Below are 26,898 nucleotides of genomic sequence, written 5' to 3' on the forward strand. Positions count from 1 at the left end.
CATTTCTAATTTGGGAACTGGCGTGAAATCTTTTAACGTCTCTCTTGATGGATTTTACTCCCTATTTCTTGATCGCTTCTTGAAGTAAACATTCTTTTTAAATCCTAGAACAAAGTCAAGCACGGTGGCGCACGCCTTTAATCCCAGCACTTGGGAGACAGAGGCAGGTGGATCTCTGTGAGTTCAAGGCCAGCCTGGGCTACAGAGAGAGTTCCAGGACAGTCACAGCTCCACAGAGAAACCTTTATCTGAAAAAATAAAAATAAATAAACATATAGATAAATGAAGTTATCTTTCCTCAATTGATGGCAGGTTAGGAACCTACTCAAAACCTAAGCTGCAATCAAGTGAGGAAAGATAAGACAAAAGAGGAAACAGCAGAGCACAGGAGGTCTTTGGTGGCCGTGGACAGCAGGAGAGACACTAAGGTCAGGGGGGCAGCAGGTCCCCAGGTGAGGAACCAGGAGCCTGGTTTGTTCTCTCCGGAAGAGCAATGTGAGCAAGCGCAGCAGGGAGGGGAGTCTCACTGTGGGTGAAGGGAGGAAACTCTTCTCTGGAGGATTTTCCTTTTCAGTACAGGAAACCGAAGTGTTGGTCCTGTGCCTGGATCACTAAAAGCACCACAGAACCTAAAATCGGGTTATTTGTAGGGAAAATACGCTTACTTTGGCTCCAGGTTCTGGAGGCAGCAAGTCCAAGAACTTGGCAAGTCTCCCCCGTGACTCCGGTGGGAAGCAGAGCGGGAGGGATTCAAGCGCAGGAAAGCGAGCCCAGCCCAGGCGGCCCTCATTAATCAATGCTCTACCATAACGAATGGGTCTTGGGGCAGCAAGAAGTCACTCACAAGGGCTCCCCTCCTACGCCAGGAGGCCCACCTTCCCCAACACGGGAACGTTAGGGACCTACTCAAACCACAGCGGCACTTCTCAAGACACTAAAGGAAAGGGGAAAACAATATGGAGTGTTGAACTTGAGATGACTGCCGCGCAGAGGAAACGCCCAACACTTAAACAGGAAGAGCTATTTCTTCCCGGGCGATCCTGAGGTAGGTGGAAGGAGCCAAGGAGGCAGGTGGATGACATCCTCTATTTCTCTATTACGTAAGAAGCAGGTGACAGCATGAATTAGGAACAACAGGGGCGGAGCAGAGGGACTTACAGAGAGAGCAGGCTCAGTGGCGGGGACTGGGGAATGGGAGAAGCTGGTGGAAAACATGCACAAGGGCGCGTGTGCTGAGGCGAGCACTCTCCATCCTTCCATGTGTGCTGACCCCCAGAGGTACACACTGCAGGCCCAGCAGGAGGGTGACAGCAATCGGGGTGGACATGGGAAGGCGGTGGAGCCAAGGCAAGGGAGGGAACAGCCGAGAGGGAGATGGCTGCAGGGGTGCAGAGAGCCTGACTGACCATTCCCCCAATCCTCCTACCTACAATGGCTACCTCTTCAACGCCAGGCGATCCTGGGCCCCCATCGTATGAAGCACTGAATGACTCTGCGCACGCAGTAAGCCTAAGTTGACGGACATCACGCAGAAGGCTATGATCCACAAGCTCCAGATTGGGAAACTGAGACACAGGAAGGCTAGGGAAGTTTCAAAATCACGCTTACTGAGAAAGTGGCAGTGCCTGGATTGATCCAGTCAGAGCCTACCTGTTCCTTCAGGCTTCCTGTTACCCTCAGTTGTCTGCGTCAACAAAGGGCTCAGAGAGCCCCAATCAGTGCCAACACGCTTAATTTTTTAATAATTTCAACAATATTTCACCATTTCAGTCATTTTTCTGCTAAAATGCTGAATGTTATCCTGCTCTCCCATCTACTCCGTCACAACTCAGTTTTAAAGGCTCCTGGGTTCCAATCAGGACAGCAAGAAATAGGGTACGTTTTGAAAACTGTCACCCATTTTTGTCAACGATAAAGCAGTTTTCCAAATGAAGGACTGCCACTCTGGTCCCAATCTCCTTTCTCCCAACTCTGAAATCATGGCCCACTCTATCCAAACCATAGTCTGGGGACCTCACAGCTTTGCTGTGTCTCCAAGAATAAGCTACCACCTCACCTTGAGAACCTGTGGTGCCCTGGAGCAAGCAAGTCAAACAGGCTCTCCCTCAGCTCTGACTTCGAAGGTGATCCCTTCCACAAACAAATACTGCCCAACAAAGACCAGCTTTTATCAATATTGTTTGGGTTTTTTTCCCCCCTAGGCCTGGCCAGCTTTAGTTAATTCACAGTTCTCTAAGGGCTCACTGTGTGTCCGTTTGGCCAAGAGCCTGCTGAGCAGAATACAAAAGAAGCTGTGAAGGAAAAGTGACTGAAGATGTGCAGAAGTAAGAAAGGGTGAGTCAACCCAAAACGCCAAAGGCAATTTTCTACTGTTTCCAAAGTAGACTCATATTTCCAACCGGGTCAGGGAAGCTGACTGAGACGGAATGGACAGAAATGGCATTCCTAGAGGCCATCAGGCGTAGCCAGAGGGCTTCAAAAATAATGAGAAAGAGACAGCAGGAACCAGAGATGCCAGACCAGTGGCCCCTGTAACCGGTTCCAACACAGCTTCAGCCAATTACGGCAATAAGGAAGCAAGCGTTGCAAGGGCCCGGATAGCATCTCCCAGCATCTCCCAGCATCTCCCAGCATCTCCCAGCATCTCCCAGCATCTCCCAGCATCTCCCAGCATCTCCCAGCATCTCCCGCTTCTGCACCGGTGTGCATTCAGAAGTCCGGGTTTCCTGCACAGCCACCAACAGACGATAGGAAGGAGACCCCTCCCCAACACACACTCGATCAGCTACCACTCCAATCACAGTGTCCAAGAACAATTATTTAAAGTCTAGAAAACTGACTGAGATGGCTACCCATTCACTGTGCTGAAGAGGTTTTTCTACGTGCACCTCTGTGGCAATGAACAGGATACTTCACCTGTCTCAGCCTCAGTTTGCTGATCTGGAAAATCCTGTGTTCTTTATGGGTCTCGGGGTCTCACAACTCGATGGCTTTCTCTACCCCCATCCATCCCTGATTCTCTTGGGTTCATGCTACTTACCGGAGTTAAAAAGCCTGTCCTCCATGTCCACAAGGCCAAGCCAGAGGCCCTCAAATGCCAGTTCTTTTACATTTCACTTCACAGCAAAGTGAAATCTTACAAAAGCATTACGTGGGAAAGCCAGTACTGACCTGACATATAGCTTACGATCTCTACCCCACTTACTTGGCCGCACAAATATTAATAGACGTGATTAGACCGTGGATAGGGAGAGCCACAGCATTCAGAGTGCAGACCACAGCTCCAAAAGCCTTCAATCATAACGTCGAATCTCTATGGGGCAAATGCTACTTCACAGGAGAACAGAGGGTCAGATATGGGATAACACTGGCGCAAGGTCTCGTAGTTTAAAACACAAAACTGGCAAGAGGTCAGCTTTGGGCAGTACACCCACCACCTCTAATCCCAGCACACAGGAAGTTGAAGCATCCCTGGAAGTTGGAGGCTAGCCTGATCTACAAAGCAAGCTCCAGGCTAGCCAGGACCCTGTCTCAAAAAAAAAAAAAAAAAAAAAAAAAAAAAACAATAACAAAAAGGGAGAGAGAGAGAGAAACACAAACACAAAAGCCTGGCAAGGGCCTGGACAACACCCCAAGTCCTGAAACCCTGAATCAGAACCACGATTGTAACAATCCATGGTCTCCCCCTCACAAACCTCCGTACTTCCAGAACTTACCTTGCTAGCCCCAAGACTTAGCAGGCAATACATAGCTTCTGAAATTTTTCCCACTTGCAACCCCTTTTAACCTGCAACCCTAGGTATGTAGAGATACAGAAAAGTCAAACACTTACTTTATAATATAGTAAATCATAAGGAAGCTTCGAACAATTCTTCCAAACATATCTTTCCATTGAGTGACGGGAAAGCAAGTCTGTATACTAATGAAGTCAATTTCCTTGTTTAGTTTTGCATGAAGAATTAAATCTTGGCTGAATATCTGACACTCTAAAGAACATCTTCAACACTTTTCAGAGTTTATTAAATACTTTGATTTTTGTAATCACCATTGCTGAAAACTCTGATTTGCATGAATATACAGTATCAAATCACTTAAGTATAGTCATTTCAGAAGTTATTGGAAGTTCTGCCCCAATTTCAAGGCAAAATTCACTTGATTTTTTTTTTCTGAAACTCAAGTCAGCGACTCAAACAGCAATTTTTAAAACAAAGAATTCTAATGCTGCAATCCAAAGATACATTAATTTAATATTTACATGCTGAAGAATGATTAAGGCCCCTCCCATAATCACATCGTTGTGTTCTGCCCAGCAGAACGCTCGTTTATACAGTCAACATGCAGCAATCCATAACATAACAGTCTCCATCTGAGCCAGGGGGTCCCAGGCAGCATTCATCAGTACTGCCTGGGATAGCAGCAGGTACCAGGCAAAGCATCTGTGGGGGGTTTCAAATCAGGGGTGCAGTGAAGCCACAGAATCCAACACAGAAGAGCTCTGCCAGAAACTCTTCAGATTCACTGCGCGTTTTATTTTTAATTAATGTTTGGTCACTGTGCATTCACTTTACCATTGCCATAGTTTTCATGACACCACATTCAGTGTGGAACTCCTTATGGGGTCACTACTTATAGGGAGAGAAGCTGTCAACTAGGAGGACTCCGCCTGCTTTGGTGAAGTTACAGTTGAAGTACCGTCAAAACTAATTACCTGTACCCTAACAGGAACTTAAAAGCAAATTCTACAAAATGAAGCCATCCCCCAGATATTTCTGGGTGTCTATGGAGACAGCTAAAGCCACAGAGCCTGTATGACTGTGTCCTGCTCTCAGGGCCAGCGCTGGGATGTCGCCTTCCTTCAAATTCAAGAAGTTTAAAAATGGGTGAAGTGTAAAACGGATGGCAAGAGCAAGTGACCCCAAGTGGGCACTGAGGAACAACTCGAGCCCGAATAGCAATGTGCTTATTATTAAACTTTGTGGATCGGCTCCTACACAGGTAAGTAGCGACGGGAGCCCCATCCTCTGCACGGTGTGGCTGAGATGAGGGCAGGCACTAAGGAGCACCTAGCTACCTGCAGAATCCTCCCACCCCACTGCATATAGCCAGCCCCTCACCCACCCTTACTGTGTCAAACCCTCTGAGAGGATGTGTAACGCGTGAGCACCAGTCTGCCTTGGCAGCCAAGGCCGCTTTGGAATGGGATGGAAGCCTAGCCGGACTCCTCGGTACACCAGGTGGGAACCAGCACTGCCGGGATCTGAACCACTGACTTCCAGCTGCACCCCGGGGAACTAGCACCACGAGGCTAAGGAGGGAAGTACCAAGGACTCAGAAAGGATGACCACTTAATAGACCTACGCAGAAAAACTGAACCTGGCTGCACAAAAGAGGAACAAACACTCTTTACAGGAGGGAGGCTGGGAACAAAGCAGAATCACTCCGAACCCCGGATCAAAGGACCGAAACTGGGGTGACGTCAATATAAAACAAGTAAAAAAAAAAAAACTAATCTAAATATTTGCCATTCCTGGTTTCAATTTAAACTAAGGTTGGAGGCATGATTTTGGAGTCTAAGAAAGTCCCTAGCATTCTCTAACACTGGAGGCCATCTCTTAATGCCACAGAACTCCCCAACCAAACAAGTCCCTTACGGGGACAGAGAAGCTGACCCTACCCCTAGCTACACCTCTGGAAGGGATTATTAACTCCAGGATCCCAGGGCATCTGGAGAGGTCACTTGCTTAAGTTCTGGACTCTTCAGGAATCTTCCAGCCTACCGCAAACAATGCCTAGCATTCAAGACACAACAGAAGCGGATCACACCAGGCCTCACCTAAAATGGGGCACAGTCAACTTACCACACTTCTGCTCTGGCACAAGGGCCCGGAAGCCATCAAGCATGCCTCTAAGGCAGAGAAGGCTGAGGAGTCCCAAAGGCACCCCAAGAGGAAAGGCACATCAGTCAAGTCACTCAAAGGATAATGCCAGAATAATATCAGGGATGGGGACGGCACCTCTTTTCTTGTTCTCCTGCCCTCTTCCCATGCCCATCCACCTGTCCATGTACCTGTCCATGTACCTGCCCAGCCACCTGCCCACCTGCCCGGCCACCTGCCCTCTTCCCATGCCCATCCACCCTTAGCTGTTTCCAATGCTGTCATTGGAGGATTTTTTACATCTTCAGTTCTTGGTAGCACTGTCTGTCTTGGTGGAGAGAGACTTGCACTACAAACCTATCTGAGCATTTCAAGTTGTGAACCACACACATCCACAGGAGAGGCTGTCTCTGAGTTTATTTTTGAAACGTGCCTTTCAAAAAATACATGGTTTGTGCTGTAGAGGTGACTCAGTGGTTAAGAACACTTGCTACTCTTTCAGAAGACTCAGATTTGATTCCCAATAACCTCATGGCAGCTCACAACCATCTGAAACTCCAGTTCCAGGAGATCCAGTGCCCTCTTCTGCCCTCCAGGAGCACTGAACATACATAGTACACACACATGTATGCTGGCAAAACACTACTATACACATAAAATTAAAATAAACCTTTAAAAAAAAACAAACAGGTGGGCTACACCTTTGTCAACTGACCCCAACGATGGCCGGTAGCCTAAGTCAGCACATGCCACCCCAGGACCTCTCCAGGTGGCTGAGAGGTGCCTCCTTCCAAGTGACCTATGTGTTATCCATGCATCTTCCTTCAATGTAAAAATTCTCCTAATAAGTTAGCTATGAGGAGCTGGTCCTGGCAGCATTCCAAAAACAACAAATCAGCATCATAAAAAGCTCCAATATTAACTATGAAAAGCATAGGGTCATTCAGAAGCCCAACTCCAATGTACTTCGTCACAAGCCTTAGAAAGGCAAACAGGACTTGTTCAATCGGCTGGGCTGACACGTCCCGACCCACATATGCGTTCGTTCACATGAGTCACAACCTAATTTTGTGCGATGGGTGCCACAGACATGACTTGTACCCTCAATGGTAATGGCGTGTGGCATCTAAAACTCTCTCAAGGGGGAAGACAAGAGGGAAAGCTGGAAAGGAAGGAAGTAAAACAGAAGTCACACACATGAGCTAGAAACACAGTATGTAAGGTATGAATGTCCCGCTCAATTAACATGGTGTTGTTCAATGCACTTCCACACTCGAAACTGGATCTAGACTCCATGGCGGAAAGGAGTTAGCCAGAGTGATTACCCATATCCTAATCTGGTAAGTACATCCTAGCCTTCCATGCACCACAGTGGTAAGGATAGGAAGACAAGTCCAGCAGGAACAGCAAAGGTCAGACATTTTGTCCCCTTCACCGCCCACTCACCACACCGGCCAACCCCATGGAGACACTGGTCACGGGTACCAAACACGAACGGGGCACAGAAATCCAGAGAACCCCTCAACTGAAGTCTAACACCTTTGAGGGCCGTGTGGAAGGAGGGCAGGTACCAGTCACAGCTTCTGGGATACAGTGAGGACAGAAAAACCCCAGCCACACGCAGCCCGTGACAGCAGAGTCATTCCCTGAGAAGGGCTCCCAGATCATCCACGGAGCACATCCAACCCCATTCTATCTTTTTTTTTTTTTTTTTCTTTTTCCGAGACAGGGTTTCTCTGTGTAGCTTTGCGCCTTTCCTGGAGCTCACTTGGTAGCCCAGGCTGGCCTCGAACTCACAGAGATCCGCCTGGCTCTGCCTCCCGAGTGCTGGGATTAAAGGCGTGCGCCACCACGCCCGGCCCCATTCTATCTTGACAGGTACTTTTGTTCCGATCTTACTTGGGTTTGGGTCTGGTGCAATCAGCTTCCATTTGTGAAATGCCCGTGGTTCCCAAAGGCATAAACAAGCAGGTTGTGTTCAAAGTCGAACAACTGCTAAGCCTGAAGCTGTGCGCACTGGTCAGGCGGCCTTTCCTGAAAGACCAAGGATGCTCCTCTACACCAACAGAGAGCTCCAGTCTGCAAGGATGCAAAAGGAGGATGCTACAAATAGCAGTCCATTCCTAAGCCAGCTCTGGGAGCTGGCCCTCAACGTGATGGTCACAGGACTCCAGCCCTCTGCTACTCGCCAGGTCCCTCCAGGGACACTAAATCCAAGTTTATGTAACCTCACCAATGGCCACTGCCCACTTTTCAGAAGACTGTGATCCTAACAGATCTGTTCATGTTCCTCTCAAGAAGCCAGGCAAGACGAGGCTAGAAATGACTTAAGCTAGAGAAGGCCAAGTAGTACAAGCCACAAAAAAAGGATCACACAGGAAGCAGAAGACAGGTCCAGATGGCCCGTTTCCTTAGGAGGGAGCACTGGATATCCCTGAAGCAATCAGTGGCTCCCCTGAGACGGACAGGGGGGAGCTGATACAGAGGACCAGGCCTTTGGGGGCTGGATACCGGGCTTCTGGGTACAACATCCCTGCCAGGGTTGGGAGGTCAGTCAAATCTTTCCAGCAAGCACAGACTAGAGCAGGAACCTACCCACACAGGAAGTAAGGGTCCTGAGCAGAATAAAGGCTTCCCACAGGAGCTGGCTCACTTCCCGTCAGTGGGGACAGGGAGATTCTCGTCCCCAGGAAGTCTAGCAGCTGTGATTTCCATGCTCTGAGCCTCTGGGGAGCTCAGATGCTTTGCCACCAACCGCTAAAAGCAACCCAACTTCAGTGACCACCTCAGTGTTTTTACTTGCCTTAATTTTCTTTAATGCTCACAACTCGGAGAGATGTTAGTGTCGAACATGTGTGTTGCACAGGTGCACAAGCATGTGTGAACGTGTCTGTGGGAGCCAGAGATCGGTATCAGGTGTCCTCTCCAATTGCTCTCCACCTTGGTTTTTTTTGTTTTTTTTTTTTTTTTGAGACAGGGTATCTCACTGACTGGCTAGAATAGCTACCCAGCACATGCCACAGATCCTCCTGTCTCCACCTTCACACACACACACACACACACACACACACACACACACACACACACACACACCATGGGACCACAGTTATCCGGCACCTGACTGTTTACATACAGGTGGGTGCTAGGGACCCAAACTCGGGTCCTCGTGCCAACATAGTGAGTGCTTTACAGATGGAACCATCTTCCTGAGCCAAAGTTATTACTTTGTGTGTGTGTGTGTGGTGGTGGGGGGGTGTCTTTTGTTTATTTGCCTGATTGGTGTTTGTGTGTGTTTGGTTTTTTTTTGTTCTGTAGCAGTGGGCAAAGAACCCAGGGACCTGCATATGCTAGGTGAGTGTTCTACCACTTACCTAGCCAAAGGGATGGCCAGCCAACAGATGCTATTACTGAACCCGTCTTACAAAGGGAAACAATACAGAAGAAAGCATGGGGTCAATGGCTCCTCTGGGGAATGGCTGGGTAGACTTGAACCTAGGATCACTGCAGTAGAGACAGATTCGTCAAAGCTGCTCCTCAGCAGGACAAGGAAGCAACACAGAAACAAACTCTTTCTTTGCACTGTGTTCAAATTGCCTCCAGGCTATCTATGAGACCCCCCCCCCCAGGGCACATTGATAAAAGTCTCTGTGACTCAGTTTCCTCATCCATAAAATGTGGACTAACGTTGAAAGGTTGCTGAGTATTCTCTGAGATTAATTTGGCTTTATCCCAGTAGGTAACTATTAGCAGCAGTAACAGACATACAAAGCCAGACACTCAGGAAGACAGTGAACCCTGGAGCCTGACTAAGAGGGGGCACTGTTCATGTGACGTACAGAAAACACGAGCCCTTGATGTGAGGGATCAGCAGCCGTGGGCTCCGCCATGCCACACGGCAGGCTAAGTGGATTCACAATTAGTAGAGCCATGAGCCGTGGGGTCAGTCAGGACCACGGTGCCCTCGCCGGTGCCCGATGCCACAGCGAGCAGAGCCAGAGCAGGCAGGCTCCGTCCACATGCTCTCGCAACAGTCACATACAGCCAGGCTTCCCTTCCTTCCAGGAACAGGAAAGGGAAAACGATTACACAGAAAACTACAGAAGTCCTAAACAGAGGGCATTCTGATTAGTCATAGGTTCAGCCAGGCAGTTCCCACACGCCAGGCACGTGGGTCTGGCTTCTGAGAACCTGGGAACTGGGAAATGATGAGGAACAGCCAGGAAATCTCAAGGTCTGAGCCCACTGAAGTCACCTGGTGTGAAATCCCCTCGCCTACATCTGGAGAAAGAGCCAGGGGAAGAGGGACCAAGAGGGAAAACAAAGATCAAATAGGGAACATGCTGGAAAGATGAGACAGGGCAATCAGGAAAACCCCAGATGGGAGAAAATAAGTAAGAAAGGTCATTAGCATGATACCCAAAGGAGGACTCTGAAAACCTGGAGCAGGACTTTAACATCAGAATACAGAAGCTGGCTGGGCGGTGGTGGCTCACGCCTTTAATCCCAGCACTTGGGAAGCAGAGGTAGGTGGATCTCTGTGAGTTCAAGGCCAGCCTGGGCTACAGAGTGAGTTCCAGGAAAGGCGCAAAGCTACACTGAGAAACCCTGTCTCGAAAAATCAAAAAAAAAAAAAAAAAGAATACAGAAGCTGAGGCAGGAGGATTACGAGTTCAAGGGCTGCCTGAGCTACAGAGCCAAAAAAATTTTTTTAATTATAAAAAAATGAAAATCTGCAAAAAAAATCTATACATAGAAAAAAATATTATAACCATCACATATTGCTATGTATTTGTGCCGTTACTACACGAAGCACTTTATAGAGATATTAACACATTTAACCTTGATAATAACCCAGGGAGGTAGAGATTATTTTAGACCCCATTTTACAGACATAAAAACTATACCACAGAGATGTCAAATACGTTGCCCCAGGCTGCACATGTAGCAAGAGGCGGAGGGAAGCAGGAGGCGCTGTACCCCGGTGCTCTGCCGTCTCTGGGGTGCTAGAGGGAAGCTTTTGGCATTCAGTACAATTCCACAGAATGGGGTTGTTCACAGTTCTTCCTGCTCTGGGTAATACAATGCAGAGTTAAGGCAAAGCCTAACGAGACAAGTAAAAAATGGACTCCTGAAAGACGCCCTCACTGACACATCTGTGCCATGACATGTGAACTCCCAAATACATGCACGTGCCTATGAACACACACATACAATAAAAACTTTAAATACAAAAATAAAGACAGCAATTTATGCGCAGAAAAGTGTCGGACAATGCTTTCTCAATTTAGTTAATATTTACTTTTGATTAGTAGAGCATCAACATATTTTTCTCTCTATTTCTTTACATTTTCTAAATATATGTTAGAGATAATCAGAAGATTTGGATTTTTTCCACTACAGATGATAAAGTTAGTAGGGAGTCTTTATTAGTATTGGGTCAAACGTGAAACTGCCGGAACCCTAGGTGGAAATAGTTGAACACTGGCATTTTCACATGATCTAACCTAACAGCAGTATTCATTCTGCAGAGGTAAACCAGAATACAGAACCAGAATCCCCCTCTAAGGGGACTGCCCAAAACTACAACCCACAGTGACATCCCAGATATTCCTCTGGAAGCAGAGCCAATACTGAGACCTCTGATTGCACCACAGGAATCAACGGTCAAAGAAAACCAAACGCTTTGCACACGCCTTGCACTTTTGAGTATGATAGAGCATAATGCAAACTTTATCATGATGAACAGTGTAGCAATGGCCTGATACTTTCGCTTTCCTGTTATTTTGTAAATGCCTTTGTGGTGATGTATTGTGCCCCCCAATAAAATTTATCTGAGGATCAGAGGAAGAAGCCAGCCACTATAGTAAACATAGAAGTCAGGCAATGGTAACACACGCCTTTAATCCTATCATTCAGGAGGCAGGGATCTGCCTGAATCTCTGTGAGTTCAAAGTCACACTGAGAACAGAACCAAGCGTGGTGACACACGCCTTTAATCCCAGCACTAGCCATAGAGGTCTGGAGGTCTGAACAGACAGGAAGTGACAGAGCTGGGCAGGAAGAGGAAGTGATGTAGCTGAACAGAGAGAGCAAATGATATAGCAGAACAGAAAGGCATATAGGCGTGGGTATACAGGAAGTAGCTCTCTTTGGAGACTGAGGTGTTGGTGAGGTGAGTTAGCCTATGGATTTTCCTATTTCTGAGTGCTCAGGTTTTCGCTCCTCTATCTGGCTCCAGGTTTTTATTTAATAAGACCTTTTAGAAATTCTTCTATATGCCTTTGAGCCTTTCTCTAAGTAGAATGCAAGTATAACTAAAGAGATGATCCCAGGCATGTTTTAATGTTGGGACATATGGCTTCCCAATGAGATTCGACTATTTCAGTTTTCTAACATCCACTGGGTGTCCTAGGGTTCAATTATGTTCTGATGCTAAGAGCCTGGAGTTAGTGCAGACCCACTGATTAAGAGCTACCCCCACTGGACAATGCCCAATTCAGAGGCTAGCCTCCAAGAAGTCTCTTGGCTAACTTCTCTTGGATTGGTTACAGATTTGGGAGTTTCCACAATGACCCCTCAGTTTCAATAATTTCCTGGAGTGACTTACAGCACTCAGAAAGCAGTCTTCTATGACCGCAGGTTTATGAAGAAGATATGGTGCCAGAACACCCCAGTGGAAGGGATGCAGACGGCAAGGCGAGGAGGACAGCTTCCACACCCTCTCCAGGGGTACCACCTGCCAGCACAGCCCTGAGTTCACCCCCAGAAGTCCCCTCACTGCCCTGGTACAGAGCTTTTGGGAAGACTGACTGAGTCAATCACTGGCTGATATCCACTGAAACCCAGAAATCAAGGAAAGGACAGAAAGTTCTGGCCCCTCCACTGCATGACTCCATGCTGAAGCTATGTGGGGCATCACCCACAGTCACCTCACTAGTGGAATCTCAAGTGTGGTCAAAGGGGTTCTTTTATAAGAGAAGCTCACCCATCTACACTTCCTTTCACAGGTTACTGAATTCAGGGGGTTCTAAAAGACGTCTGCGAGTGGGGGGGGACGACGACAGACTAATCATACTGACCAAAGTCAAGACCTCTACTCAACAATATTTCCAGGCACAGCGCTGTCTCAGCATGGGCCTCAGCATGGAGAAGACCAATTCTCCTATCACTCTGTCCAACAAAACAGTTGCCCTCCTCCCTCAAGTCCCCCCTCATCCTTACCAGAGACGGAGTCTACTATCTACGTAAGGACTGTTGACGCAGCACACAGACACCAAACGCAGCATGCTAGATCCCTCTCACACTGCCCTTCTCCCAGCCTGTCCAGTGAATCACAAGGCACTGAGGAGCAGAGAAACAGACCTGCAGGAAGTGACAGAGATGGAGGCCTTGGCCAAGCGAGGGCTTTAACTCACCCCCACGCTGACTTGTGTTTAATTTATGGACACTGCCCTAAAGGTGACAGCACTCCGACCCGGAAGGAAGGAGAAGCAAACAATATGTACTTGAACATCAGGGCTGAGAAATACAAACGTCGAACGGGCTTCCAAAAATAAATGTTTAGCAGATGATCATCCTGTAGGCGAGCCGAGTCGTATGAGCTCCGAGGAGTGGCCCGCTGGAGACAAGTGGGTACCATGATTGCTTCCTGGCTGTCACATGACCAGGACTCCGCCCACTACACTGACTTCATGATTCTTGTTCCCTGCATTCCTTAAACTGAAAGATTCTTCCTATCCACACATCACAGAAAACCTACTGTATTAAATATAGATTATGGTTGTGTCGCTTACAAAGGATGGCATTATTTACTCGATCCTTGCACATGACTGCCGAGATGTATAAAAAACAAAACAAGCATTATTTTGTACTTGGGCTCCCTTGAGCTCTCCTCCCTACCCCCACTCTACAAAAATACAGGAAAAGCAGCCCAGCTACCTCGCTGACAGTATGGGACCTGCTACGAACCCAGGTCCTATTCATATCAATGCCAAGGGCTCTTCCATCCCACAGCAATGCCCAGGGCTCCTCTGGTCCTCCATCCTCCACTCCCCGACCTGACCTCCCCTTCCACAGCCTGCACAATAAAGCACTTCAGGAGCTCAGGGGCCTCGCCTCAGCCTCCCCAGTGGAGCCCCCATCACACAGCATTCACTGAGAAGCTCTCTTCCACATCAACTGCAGTAACTTTTGTTCCTAGCTCCCGTGCGTTCGCCCAGGCTGTTCCATGGGGTTGGTAGGTGCAGTCCACTATAATTCTCTTTGTGGATCATTTAAATGTCCACATTTAATGGGCTACGGAGTCCTTTCCGTCCTTCACTTCAAAAAGGAAGTCTCCACTTGTGATCTCACACAATACTTAAGTCTGCGATTCTGATCACACCCAACTCCTCTCTCTTTCCATTACGCCACAAGGACTCCCATTCATGGCTTACCTATACTTCTCCATTATAAGTTTCACAGGGCAAAAACTAAACTAGTTGTTCACCAGTTACCCATATACAACAGCTACCCAGCAGTAGCGCAAATAAAGCAAGCCCCATGTTTTAATTAAGCGTGTGTTATGTGTACAAAATTATCTACAAGCTTTAGCTGCAACACCTACCATCAGACAATCCACTCGGCACATACAGGTGTGAAATGTGTTTCCCCTGAAAAGCCCAACTTCCCTGGCCGATCCCCCAAACTTAAGCACCGCCCAAGGCCTTCGCTTTTGTCCTGGTGGCTGTTTTACATATTTTGCCTTTAGCAGAGGCAAGAAGATGGAAATACCAGGGGAAGCGGTGAAACACATCCAGGCCATGCTTGTGTAGACTAGGCATGTGCAAAGAAAAATCAAGCCGGTCTGTGGCTAGCTAGCCACCTGCCACCTCGCCAATGCCAGGAAGTCATAGCTGTGGCTTTCTACAATGTGGCTAAGACAACATGACTGTGCTGGGAACTTCCAGCTCCAGAGGGCCGTGAGAATGGGGGGAAACGGGTGCCCTCCTTCCCCCACCTCATACTGTGCGACAGAAAGTCCAGGGAGTGCCTCAAGCGTCCACTCCATAGAGGAGTCCCTGAAGGCCATGCCATGTCCGCGTGGAGGCAAAGAGGAGGTGTCTTGGCAGGTCATCAGCCCTGAAAGCAGGTCTTCCTCCTTGGCCCTGTGTGGCCTGTGGCACACAGGTTCTTCACTATTCTGACCAAATGAACCAGCTGGCGAAGAAAGGTTACCTAAGTGGTGTCCTTCAGCGAATTAAATGCAATTTTCCATCCCTCATATCTCTATCATGCCAAAATTTCAGAAAACATTAACTTTTATGGGGGGAAGGGGTGTCTCACTACACAGTCCTGGCTGGCCTAGAGCTCACTATGTAGAGCAGGCTAGCCTAGGATGACCTGCCCTTGTCTCCTGAGTGTTGAGATTAAAGGTGAACGCTACCACACCCAGACAGACAAACATTTCTAAATCTAGTCACCTGTTTATTGCATTACCACTTTCAGATGGCAGCACACGCCTATAACCACAGCATTCATGGGCCTCAAGCAGGAGGACGACAACACACTTTATTTTTTTTTTTTATTTTATGTGAATGGATGCGTCACCTACCTGTATGTGTAGGTATCATTTGCATGGCTAATCCTGTGGAAGCCAGGAGATTGCCTAGAGCTGGAGTTAAGACACAGTTGTGAGCCATCATGTGGGTGCTGGGAACCAAATCTGGGTCCTCTGGAAGAGCAGCAAATACTCTTAACATGTGAGCCGTCTTTCCCACCTCAGGACTGTACACTGAAAGCCTGCTTAGACTAACAGAGTGAGTTCAAGGCCAGCATGAACTACAGTGAGACCCTGTCTCAAAAAGGGAGGGAGGAAGGGAGGGAGAGAGAGGTAGAGGGAAGGAGAGTAGGCAATATCTGAAGACTCCCTAGGTTAATTATCTGGTTTTGACTAACAACAAAAATCTATATTCACTTGCTAAGATGCCTTGGTTTCCTCTTTAAGTAGATGGAGCAAGAATAAAGAAGACAAATATAAAACTTTCCTCCGACTGTTGATAAGAGAGGAAACATGTCATTTCACATCATACAATGGACATTTGGGGACCAGGAATATCCACCCGGCTTTGGCTTCCCCTCTTCCGTGATGAGCAACAACAAATCTTGCTTCTTGTCCTGATTACTCCCTGGAAGTCTCATGACCCTTCACGCCACAAGAGAGACTATGGTGACCTGCTCCTCGCAGTGATTGCAAAAGTACAATCCGATCGAGCCATCAAATATTTAACACATCTCACACACGTGACCACCACAGAGAGTTCTAGCTCAGAGGGAGCATACAGTGAGGGCCAAGAACATGAAAGACGGACAGCACACCTGACCTGCATTCAGGTCATCACAGGAACACAGTCTGAGAGGAGTCACAGGAAAGGTTTCCTGGAAGTACGAGCCTTGATCTCAGCTGGAAACCTGGGGTCAAGACAGGACAGGATAGCCCTAGACAATGGAGGGGGGCGCTCAAAAGAAGAGGGGGAATCCCACCATCTCTCCTCCCCGACACTCCCCTGCTCACATCTGATACTTAGCTAACATCACCAGGAAATGTGACAGAAAAGCACACTTCATCTCAAGCCTACTGTACTGTCTTAGTTGTTCTGGGGTGGGGCTGGCCACTTGGGCCATGACCAGCCTCCAGCGATCGAGACACCCAGGTCTGAGAAGCATGGCCACAGCTTAGCTTGCTCTTCCCTCCTCACTCAGCCCATTTCAGCTGCCCATAACAGCTGGGCTGGGTAACTTCGCAAAGGAGAAGCTGACGTAGCTCACACTTCTCGGGCTCCAGGGACCCCATCAGATGACGGTCTTTTCACTGGCAGAGTCTCAGGGTGGTACCGGGATGCCCATGCAGACATAGGGACCATGCACATATGTGTGTATAAATAAGAAAGACACACACACACACACACACACACACACACACACACACACACAAAGACACAGATTGAATGTCTACCTCTCTGGCCTCTCTTCAACTATGAAACTGTGAGCATTCAATCATGAGAATGCCTCACTAATGGCTTTATCTAAAGCTAATCACCTCTAAACACGGCATCCAGTAAGTTTCCAGTCTCTTAACGCCTTACAATGTGAAATAAATGGGAACATATAAGCCCTTAGGGAACACACTCAAACCCTATCCAAACCATCACACACACACACACACACACACCCCTCTCTTCCGCAACCACGGATTCCTTTCAACCGGCTACTGCCTACAGATGCACAGTGGAAACTTAAACCTTGTTTGCTCTGGTAAGCTTGCCCAACCTGGCCTGGATTCTCGATTCTCCATGCATCCCACTCCCAGCCCCAGGTTAGCACTCTGGCTCAGTGCCTCTCTTTCCTTACCGAGGTGCTAACAGCGCTCATCTTTTCTGACAGCTCCATGGGGCGAGGATTCCATTGACCCTGTTCCCATCACTTCATCCTCGGTGCCTTGTGTGTTATAAGGTGCTTTTGTTAATATTTGGTGAATGATGAAAATCAATCAAAAGAAGCCAGCGCTATGGTTTGAGTGTGCCAAGACTTCATTCCGAAATCCATGTTTGTGGTATATTGAGGTGGGGCCATGGTTGAGAGGTAATTGGGCTTAGATGAGACCATGAAGATGAGGCTCTATTGTGACATTAGCAACTTTAATAGCAGAGAAAGAGGGACCCATGGTGGCATGACTGCTCTGGCTTGCCACGTGATGTCGTCCACTTTGCTGTGATGCAGCTTGGAGGTCCGATCCAGATGCCAACCAAGGAGATGTCAACAACATGCTCATGGACTTCTCAGCCTACCAAACCATGAGCCCAATGCACTCACTGCTGGTCTTTATAAACTACCCAGTCTCAAGCATTTTGTTATAGCAATAGAAAGCAGGCCAAGCTGCTCCTGAAATAACTGGTTTTAAATACTCCGTGTGTTGTGATATCTAAAGTGTGATACACACATGTGGCATGGCTGTCAGAAGACCATGACTCCGCCTTTGGAGAGATTCATGAATAGATCTGGAGTTTAAAAATCTTTATGCTAAGAATGTTCACCAATACCTCCTCTCAACATCTCAGTTTCTCCTGGTCTCCTTGTGGCTGACATCCTCTCTCCGTGACTACTTTTGCCACCTTTGGGGGGGAAACAGAACCCATAGAGGTTGGTAGAGGACAGAGCCTCCAATCAATCCAGAGAAGGGCAGAGGGACTCATGGCTAAGATCTGAGAGTGAATATTAGGAAGAATAACTTCCCACACTTATAAAGAAAAGGGGGAGCCAGAGAGATGTCTTAACTGAACCTGAGCTCAGTTCCCAGCATCCATGTTAGCCAGCTCACAACTGCCTGTAACTCCTGGTCCAGGGGATCCAACACCTTCCTCTAGTCTGTACACACATGCACATACATGTGCGTGCACACACACACCAAAAATTAACACAGATATACACACAAAATTTTTTTTTTTTAAGAGAAAGCCTGGATTCTAGTTCTAGCTTTCTTTCTTCATTCACATTTTAAATACCCATTCTAGGGCTGGAGAGATGGCTCAGCGGTTAAGGGCACCAACTGCTCTTCCCGAGGTCCTGAGTTCAATTCCCAGCAACCACATGGTGGCTCACAACCATCCGTAATGAGATCTGGTGCCCTCTTCTGGCCTGTAGGCCAATATGCAGGCAGACTAAATAATTAAATAATAAACAAACATACTATTCTATTCCTGGTCTTACTCTAGCCCTGGGCTTCTGCAGTGAACAAGATCCACACATGATATCACCCTAATGGCTGCTAGGGATGAGCTGCCCCTGACTCCTGCAGGCCATAGAATCTTTCTGGGCTGTTTCCCCACATGCACAGCAAATAAACAAGATGAGCATCTCTAAATGCATGTGACTAAGAACAACCGTCACTCCTGTAACAGCCAGTCAGTCATTCTGCTGAGGTCAGGTTCATCCCACATCAAAGAGCTGGAAAAGCACACCTTAGAGTGTGGACCAGGAACAGGAGTGGACCAAGGAAACCTGCCAGGAGCAGAGATGACTGCTAGGTCCACGTCAATGCAAGGACACCCCAACAGGATAGGAGGGTCCCAGAAGGAGCGAAGGAGCATCCTTAAATCTTGGTGGTGCCAGCTCAGTTTCCTCTCCACTAAATAAACTCCAAGAACATCACCAGGGACCCTTCCAGCTCCTAATACTACACTCTGCTTTCCTGTCATGAATATTATTTCATCCAAATATCCCTGGGAGTAAAGAGAAGTCCAGTAACTAATTAGATCCTCCATAACCAAAGCATGTAACATGATTACTATATCAAGTCCTAAGGAAATACAGGAGCGTTTTTTGTGCCTACAACTACAGATTGGCTGACTGGATTGATTTATCGACTCCCCAAAGTTCTTCCAAAAGAAATCGTCAGGGTCTATCTTTATAAAGGTAATGAATGGTTCCTTTGCATCCTCTTTCCTTCCTCATATTAACGTGACTACCAATGGCTTCACCTCTACCTCCCAGGAGATCGCACACAGTCAAGCCCATTGTCCTCCATTCCTCCTAGGGTGGAAGTGCTGCCCCATCCCGCTTCCCCAAAGCCGCCTCTTGTCCCTTCCATCATCAGGACCAGAACCCAGAGCCCTGTGGCATAGGACAACGGATGCTGGGCAATTGGCCAAGAACCAGAAATGACACTTCCGGAGCGCTTACGGTGTTGGTTGGCTTGATTCATTCTGGTGGTTGTTTTGCTTAAACCAAGTTTCACACGGTAGCCCAGGTTGACTAGGAACTCACTAAGCAGCAGCTCAGGCTGGCTTTGAACTAACAGTAAGCCCCTACCTCAGCTTCCTAGTGCTGGGGTTACAGGCTTCAGACCAGCTCTGGAGTGGTTAAGAACTTTGTTTCATCCTCTCGATGTGAAATGTTAGTGTCTGACGCCGAACAAGTAATGATAGCAAACACATTTAGCACACCTACACTAGCACACCTGCACGGCAAACACTGCTCCAAGCACTCGAATGCTTTGTCTCACAAAATTGTGATAATCACCCCAGGAGGCAGCTTGGCCTTATTTTCCCCATTTTTCACCGCAGGTAAGAAAAGGTGGTTTAGAGATTTGTTTTCCCTGTACAACGGGCACTTTTATTAGTGGTTGGAATGTTGTTATACCCAGGAGTTTGCAAACCAAGGGAGGGAAGGAACTCACGGGAGGCTCCTCGGGAGGGCTGGCAGCTGCCACAGGAAACAGGAGAACCCGGGCTGGGGAACTGTTCCTTTCTGGGATCCCAGGCCAGTGCCAAAGGAGGAGAAAGACAAGGGAGGCCTTGGGGTATTGCGAGCGGGAATGGAAACTGGGTCTCCTGAGTTCAAGCAGGCTGGCCAAAGGAGCCTCAAGATAAGATGTCTGGCCCCAAGAACTCAGATTGCCTGGGGTGTCCACCGCCGCCCAAAATCCCTTGGTGGATTCAGTTTCTCTCCCTAACAAAGAGAGTCGTGTCACTGACTGGCAGAGAAGTGCAGAGGAGAAAGCCAGCCTCGCCTCTCGACTTACCCATCAAGGTTCCATTACAACGAGCGCTCACCCATAACGCTACGGAACAGACAAAACCCCAGCTGCATCCAGGTGGCTCGATTAGATGCCACTCGAGGATGTCAAGCAGCCTTTCTTCTCCTGAAGTCTGTGCATCCAAGAGGGGTTATTCGTGGGCATCTGGCTGTTTTTAAAACTCTTTAAAGGCTATCTGTCATTTTTCAAATCTCTGTAAGATTTTAAGATGGATTTATTTTATTTTTTTATTTTTATTTTATAGGTGGAGTGCTTTGCTTGCATGTATACGCACTATGTTGGTGCCTGGTGCCCACGCAGGACAGAACATGCCTGGACCGAGAGTTACAGATGAGCTGTGTGGGTGCTGGGAGTCCAATCCAGGCCAGCTGTAAGAGCAGTCCCGACTCTGAGCCTCTGAGCCGTTTCTCCAACCACTCTTAGCAGGATTCCTGCTATTTCTCCATGGGATTTTTTTTTTTTAGATATGTGCATGGGATACTTAGACTTGGTTCCCAATAAACGTGAGAAAAACGCAGAGAGGTCAGGAAAGGCAGATGCAGGACCTATGAGTCCTTGAACTGAAAAAACCTGGAGGCAGATGTGGGATTCCAGAAAGGCAGCAGACAGCATTCAATGTACACTGTGTGTCACACTGAGAAATCAAACGCGCTGGATTACTGCAGCAAAGCATACGGCTATCCAACCTATGAGAGATCAAACACACACTTGAACATCTCACGCTGGCTGGGGCAGGCTGTGTGTTGCCACCACCAGAATACATCAAAAACCCTCGATCTTCAGAGCGTTTTGCATTTGAAAAATCTCCAGAGAAGATTACAGCAATGTGTAAATGCCTCGGATACTGGGGCAGCCATAAACAACCTGACAAAAGATATTTGAAAAATAGCCAATCTTATATATAAAAAAAGATCATAACAAATTAAATCAGGTACCAACACTTGCCTTAACAAATTAGCAAGTACCTTTTTATATTCAGGGGAAAAAAATACGAAGAGCGAGAGATGAGCGCCTGAGACCACTGCTATAAAAGCACAAACCAGGCCAACCTTCAGACCATCAGTGCAGTGATCAATGGCCTAACTGTTGGAGCCCATCTAGGCTTCCTGGTGGCTTTATCCAGCAGGTCTGCATGAAGAGGATGATTGGACCACAGGCCTGAGTGCAGATGTTTGGAAGGGTCTACACTTGGCTGTATCTGGAAAGGGGGAGGTCTTTGCTCCTCCCTTTGACATTGTGATAAAAAGCCTTTTGGAATAAAGTTCTGGGCTGCTGGTGGGTTGAGACCCAGGCCCTCCCAAGGCTATCATGTGGCTATCATGTGTTTCCTGTCTTTCCTCTCGTCGTCTAGGTATCTCTTTCTAGCTAATATTCTCACTTCTCCCTACTCAAGAGTACCCTGGGTCTTTTTTTTTTTTTTTTTTTTTTTTTCAGACAGGGTTTCTCTGTGTAGCTTTGCGCCTTTCCTGGAACTCACTATGTAGACCAGGCTGGCCTCGAACTCACGGAGATCCACCTGCCTCTGCCTCCCGAGTGCTGGGACTAAGGGCATGCACCACAACCGCCCAGCCGCACCCTGGGTCTTAAAAGGGTGGCTGGTCCGCCACACCTAACAATGGTGAACATCGCTGACCTGCCAGCTGCTTTCCCAAGAACCCATTTTTCTATGCAAGTCATCAACTATTAGACTAAGCCTTGTGGACAAAGGTGTTCGCTGAAACAACCAAGTGTTAAGTCACATTTTTAAAACAATGACTAAGAACTGCAACCTCCCCGAAAGGAGGCACAGTGAGGTAAAACACCGGGAAGCCACATGAAGGAACATCCCCAGGCACCTCTCCAGTGTATCAGAAAGGGAGATCGCATATAACAAAGGTAAAGGGGACCAGGGCTAATAAACTGCACTGCATGAAGATCCTATCCAAGGTCAAGATGCATGAAGACGAGGAAGGAATGCTCACTGAGGCAAGGGCCTCTAGGTGAGAGATCAAGGTAATTCTCTCCCTCTTCCCACACGAACTGTGGGAGGAACTTCTCAAAACTACCTACGACACTGCAGAGAGAGTCACACTCCTGTGACTCCATAAACATTTCAGGATGAAAAAGAGTTTTTTCAAAGAGGGGAGGGGGGAGAGGTTTAGAATGCCCTTTGGAACTGAACGACTATGACAGAATGGCAAAGCTCGGGTAATACCGTGGGACTCTGCCACCTCTTGGACGCTCCTTTTCTGCAGACATAAACATAGGAATGAAATCAGTCCTACGGAATCGTAAGTATTAAATGATCTGAGGACAAAGCCCACTACCTGCCAAACAACCCTGAATTCCCCTGTCCAGAAACAGTAAAGACGTCACAATGCACTAACGCCAGTTTTCAGTTTTAGCCCTTCAGTCTTACACCAGATCCTTTGCTGTTGTTGTTTTTTTGGTTTGCTTGTTAAGACAAGGCCTCACTCCACAGCTCCGGCTGTCCTGAGATTCACTATGTAGACCAGGCTGGCCTCAAATTCAGAGATCAGCCTGCCTCTGCCCCCGAGTACTAACAATAAAGGGATGTGCCGCCATGCCCAGCCTTCTTACACCAGATTTTTATTTACTATCTTGCTTGGCAGCCCCAAAAACTTTACCAACTCCTTGTTGTGTATGACATTTTACAGAAAGATCATACAGTATTAAATCTAAGTAAATTCTAACATATGAATGACATATGCTATAATTCCTGGAGTAAAGACCAAAACAACATCGATGTCATTTACATGTAAATAAACAAATGAAATTTTAAAATCTTTACCAGCTCCAAAATCACAAACACAAGATTGCTTGTGAGCTGGATTAACTGGACCAACCCCGAAAAAAACTACAGCCCAAAACACAAACACTAAGAATAATAGTTTAACTAATGACGATTTGGATTATTCTTTTATTTCTATTTCTCTTATTTTTTTTAATTCCTATTTTTTAATCTTATTTTAATTTGGGGGGGTGGGGGGACTTTTTGTAGCACAGGGATTGAACCCAGGGACTCCTGTACATGACAGGCAGGTGTTCTGGGACTAAGCTACACCCAAAGCCCAGAAGCCACAGTGCACTGATGCCAAGTTTCAATTTCAGTCCTTCAAACTTACGCCCAATTTTTTTTAAATAGTATCATTTTTTTAAACGTATGTCATTTTTAAATAATGAAATTAAAATGGCCCAACATGTACTAAGACTTCAACATCAAAGCCAAAGTAAAAATGAAAGTTTTCTGACTGAATCACCTTGACCGTGGCTTCTCACATTCCAATCTAACTCCTCCCCAAGTTTCCCCGCCTCATTCTTTTCTGAAGGGCTAGGAAATAGACAGAGAAGAAGAAGAAATGACAGTCCCTGGGAACATTCTTCATTTCCTCTTTAAATCTGGAGTAAGCATGAAATCCCAAGCTCCAAACAGCATAAGTTTTCAAAACCCTGCACCCAACGTCCACGTCTTACGTGGCTATTCAGCTAGGCAGCTACCCAGCCACAGGAGAACCCAGAATTTAATCAAACCTATCTTCAGCATCTAAATGAGGAATGTGAGGCTGGACAGACGCCCACAGAGCCCAGGACTGTGCATCTCTCACAGCACCAGACCTGGAACTGTTTCACTCACCTCTCCACTGCCGGACAGGAAAACTGAGAAACCGATAAGGCCAGAGGCTGAGTAACCAGAGAACCTAAGTACATAAATAAGGCAAGACATGGAAAAGCATCCCCGGTGCTGGTAGAGTAGTTCCTAATGCCACTTTGTAGACAATTTACAAAAAAGGAAGTGAAAGAGACTTCTTTCACCACCCACTGTGAAGCTATCTGTCCTTTCTCCCCAGCAGGGCTGAACATAACCACATGCTCAAGATTCGATGTTTGGGTATCTTAAAACTATCCTACCATCCAAGTCATGTTGCTGGGGGTGACTTCTTGTGCTCTGTTTTCTCTGGGAAGCAGTGGGGGGCAATAGAAAGGAAATGAGTTTAAAATCAAGCAGGCTGTATTATCCCAAACACAGACAGACAGACAGACACACACACACACACACACCCTTATCCAACACTTACTAACAGAATACCTATGTGATGGCAAGCCTCAGTTGCTCTACTGAAAAATCAATACATCTTGGTTTATGAGGAATAATTTTTAAAATACACATAAAGTGCCCAACCAAAGCACACAGCAGGCTGTCCATAGGAGTCCCCATCTCTTCCTACTTCTCAGCGTTGATGCCAAAGAGATCAGAGGCTGGCTGTTAGGGTTCATCTCTTGCTACAGGCCTCAAGGCCTGCTGGCAAATTTGAATAGATACTTTGCTCTTCTCAAGCATTAATTTTCACCAAAAAAAAGTTACTAGTAGCACCACTAGGTAAGACTTTCTTCAGCCACAGTGCAAGCCTGATATCAACCCGGATGTTCAGAAAACCCAGGAAAACCTAAACCTACCCTAGGAATGGAGGAAGGCTGATTACATGCCTCCTGTATTAAATTGTAACAATCTGACTCCCAAGTTAAGCTTCCCGCCCCCCAACTCCGCAACAAGTGATTCCAGCTGGATTTGAACCTATTTTGTATTTACAAGCCCCAACAAAGAAACACAGGATGCACATGAAAAATGTCCCATCCAATGAAATCTGTCACTAGCTTCCCATTCCCCTGGGGGAATGGCTGGAGGAAATGTGAACCTGCTAATCAATACCCAAGAGACACATTATCTATCTATCCTGTTCCCTCCCTAACACGTTCCTAGGAAAAAGTAAAGGCCAAATGACAAGCCAGTTTCAGAGCTCTAAGTGACTGGAATGTTCAGGACTGAAGAGGAGCGCGTGTACTTTATATAAAGGAGACAGTCGCCGCTGGAAGCCTTCCAGCTGCTTATTATTTGGGCCTGAAGAGGAGCCACCCCTGAAGGCAGCTTGGCAGAGCCTGCTGACGTAAGAATCAGCCTGTGGTAACCCCAAATGGCCAGGAAGGCTTAAGTCTATTTTTCTTTTTCACTCCTGCAGTGAGGTGGCAATTAAGAGGGGGAAACAGTGATTAAGAATCCCTGGTGTGTGTCTTATAAAAACAGGAGTGTGAGACAAGGCTTGCTTCCTTAAGTAAAAGGTAAACCTCAAAAGAGATTTCAGTTAGAAGAAACTCCTGCTGATCGCTCCTCGTTGAGCCCAACGCTCAGCGTCTCAGCTGGTGGCTTCCACCCTGACCACAGAGGGTTCCTTTTGTGATGACAGAATGTGATACAAAGAAAAAGCAGTGTACATTACAGATGTGCCTTTCATCTTTCCCGATCTAATTTATCCAGAATATATATATATGGGAAGGAGTGTGAAATTACTGAGTTACTACAAGAATCCGCAACCACCTGCAAAGACTGGAACTTTCAAGGCTTTAACATAATAAAAAAGAAGAAAATGGGAGAGCGAGGAAAACAGCCGTAGAGCAGCACCCGGTCCCGGGTAACAAGATCTTCGGCTGGCGAGGCCTTTGGGGATCAGGACGGTAGAAAGGGGGTCCACCGCCGGGCACCTGGGGCACGCGGCTGGGGAGAAGACGCCCCAGCAAGGCGACCTTCGGAAGAGTTCGGGTTGGGGTCCCGCGGTCCTCCGAAGAGGCGGGGGAGGGAAGGCGGGAGCCGGGGAGGAGGGTGGGGAGGGACCCAAGCCGCGCCGCGCGCCGCACCCTGCCCGGGCCACCCCGGGACACCCAGATGTTCAGAGCCGGATCCGGTAGCCGAGCAGGACGCGCGCAACTCAGGGCGCGGCGGGGCTGCAGGCTCCCTTCCTTCCGCGTGCAGACCCGACTCAGCACCTGGCGCCCCCGCCCGGACCACGCACTCACCGGGGGCCACCAGCGGCGAACTCACGGCGCCTCCCACGAACACCGCAGCAGAGAGCACAGCGGACCCCGGGAGTCCCCACGGAGCCATCGCTGCGTTCCCTGCACCCTCCTCTCCCCGGCCGCCGCGTCCCGGTCCAGGAAGATGGTGAAGCTCCAGAGACGCCCCGCAGATTGAGCCGGGGAGCTCGGCCTCTTTCTAGCCCCTACCCGCCTAGCTTGGACCCGCCGAGGCCCCGCCCACAACGCGGAAGCCCCGCCTCTGCCCGCCGCGCCCGGGTCCCGGAGGTCTGGCCCCGCCCTCACGTGCATGACCCCGCCCCCCGGCGCCTCTCCCTGTCACTCCCCTAAGAACCCTGCGGCCGCGTCAGCCGCGCGGATAAACCGTGGCCCCGCCCCCAAGTCCCGCCCTCCGCCGCTCCGCCCCGCCCCCTCTGGTTGGGCGGGCTTCCTTTCGAAACCCTGCCCTGCAAAGTGGCGGGGCTGCGCGGGAGCCTCGGGCGGGGGCGGGTTGCTCTTTCTCCTGGGTCCTGCAACGAGGCGTGGGAAGAGAAAGACTGAGGTTGGGCCTGGAAACCCAGGATGGACACCAGACAGAGCGGGCAG

General features: G+C 48.1%; 1 protein-coding gene across 2 annotated transcripts in view; it reads right to left on the minus strand.

The window, feature by feature from the left end:
- Nucleotides 1–26,530, minus strand: part of Rell1 (RELT like 1) — a 63,179-nt gene extending 36,649 nt beyond the window's left edge. For both annotated transcript variants that reach the window (XM_037209038.1, XM_028868139.2), the window contains exon 1: nucleotides 26,296–26,530. In XM_037209038.1, the coding sequence (XP_037064933.1) occupies nucleotides 26,296–26,383 (88 nt within the window). In that variant the 5' untranslated portion in view covers nucleotides 26,384–26,530. The remainder of the gene's footprint in view (nucleotides 1–26,295) is intronic.
- Nucleotides 26,531–26,898: the final 368 nt, after the last annotated feature.

This window comes from Peromyscus leucopus, chromosome 10 (assembly GCF_004664715.2).
Source record: "Peromyscus leucopus breed LL Stock chromosome 10, UCI_PerLeu_2.1, whole genome shotgun sequence".
In the NCBI taxonomy this organism is placed as follows: domain Eukaryota; kingdom Metazoa; phylum Chordata; class Mammalia; order Rodentia; family Cricetidae; genus Peromyscus; species Peromyscus leucopus.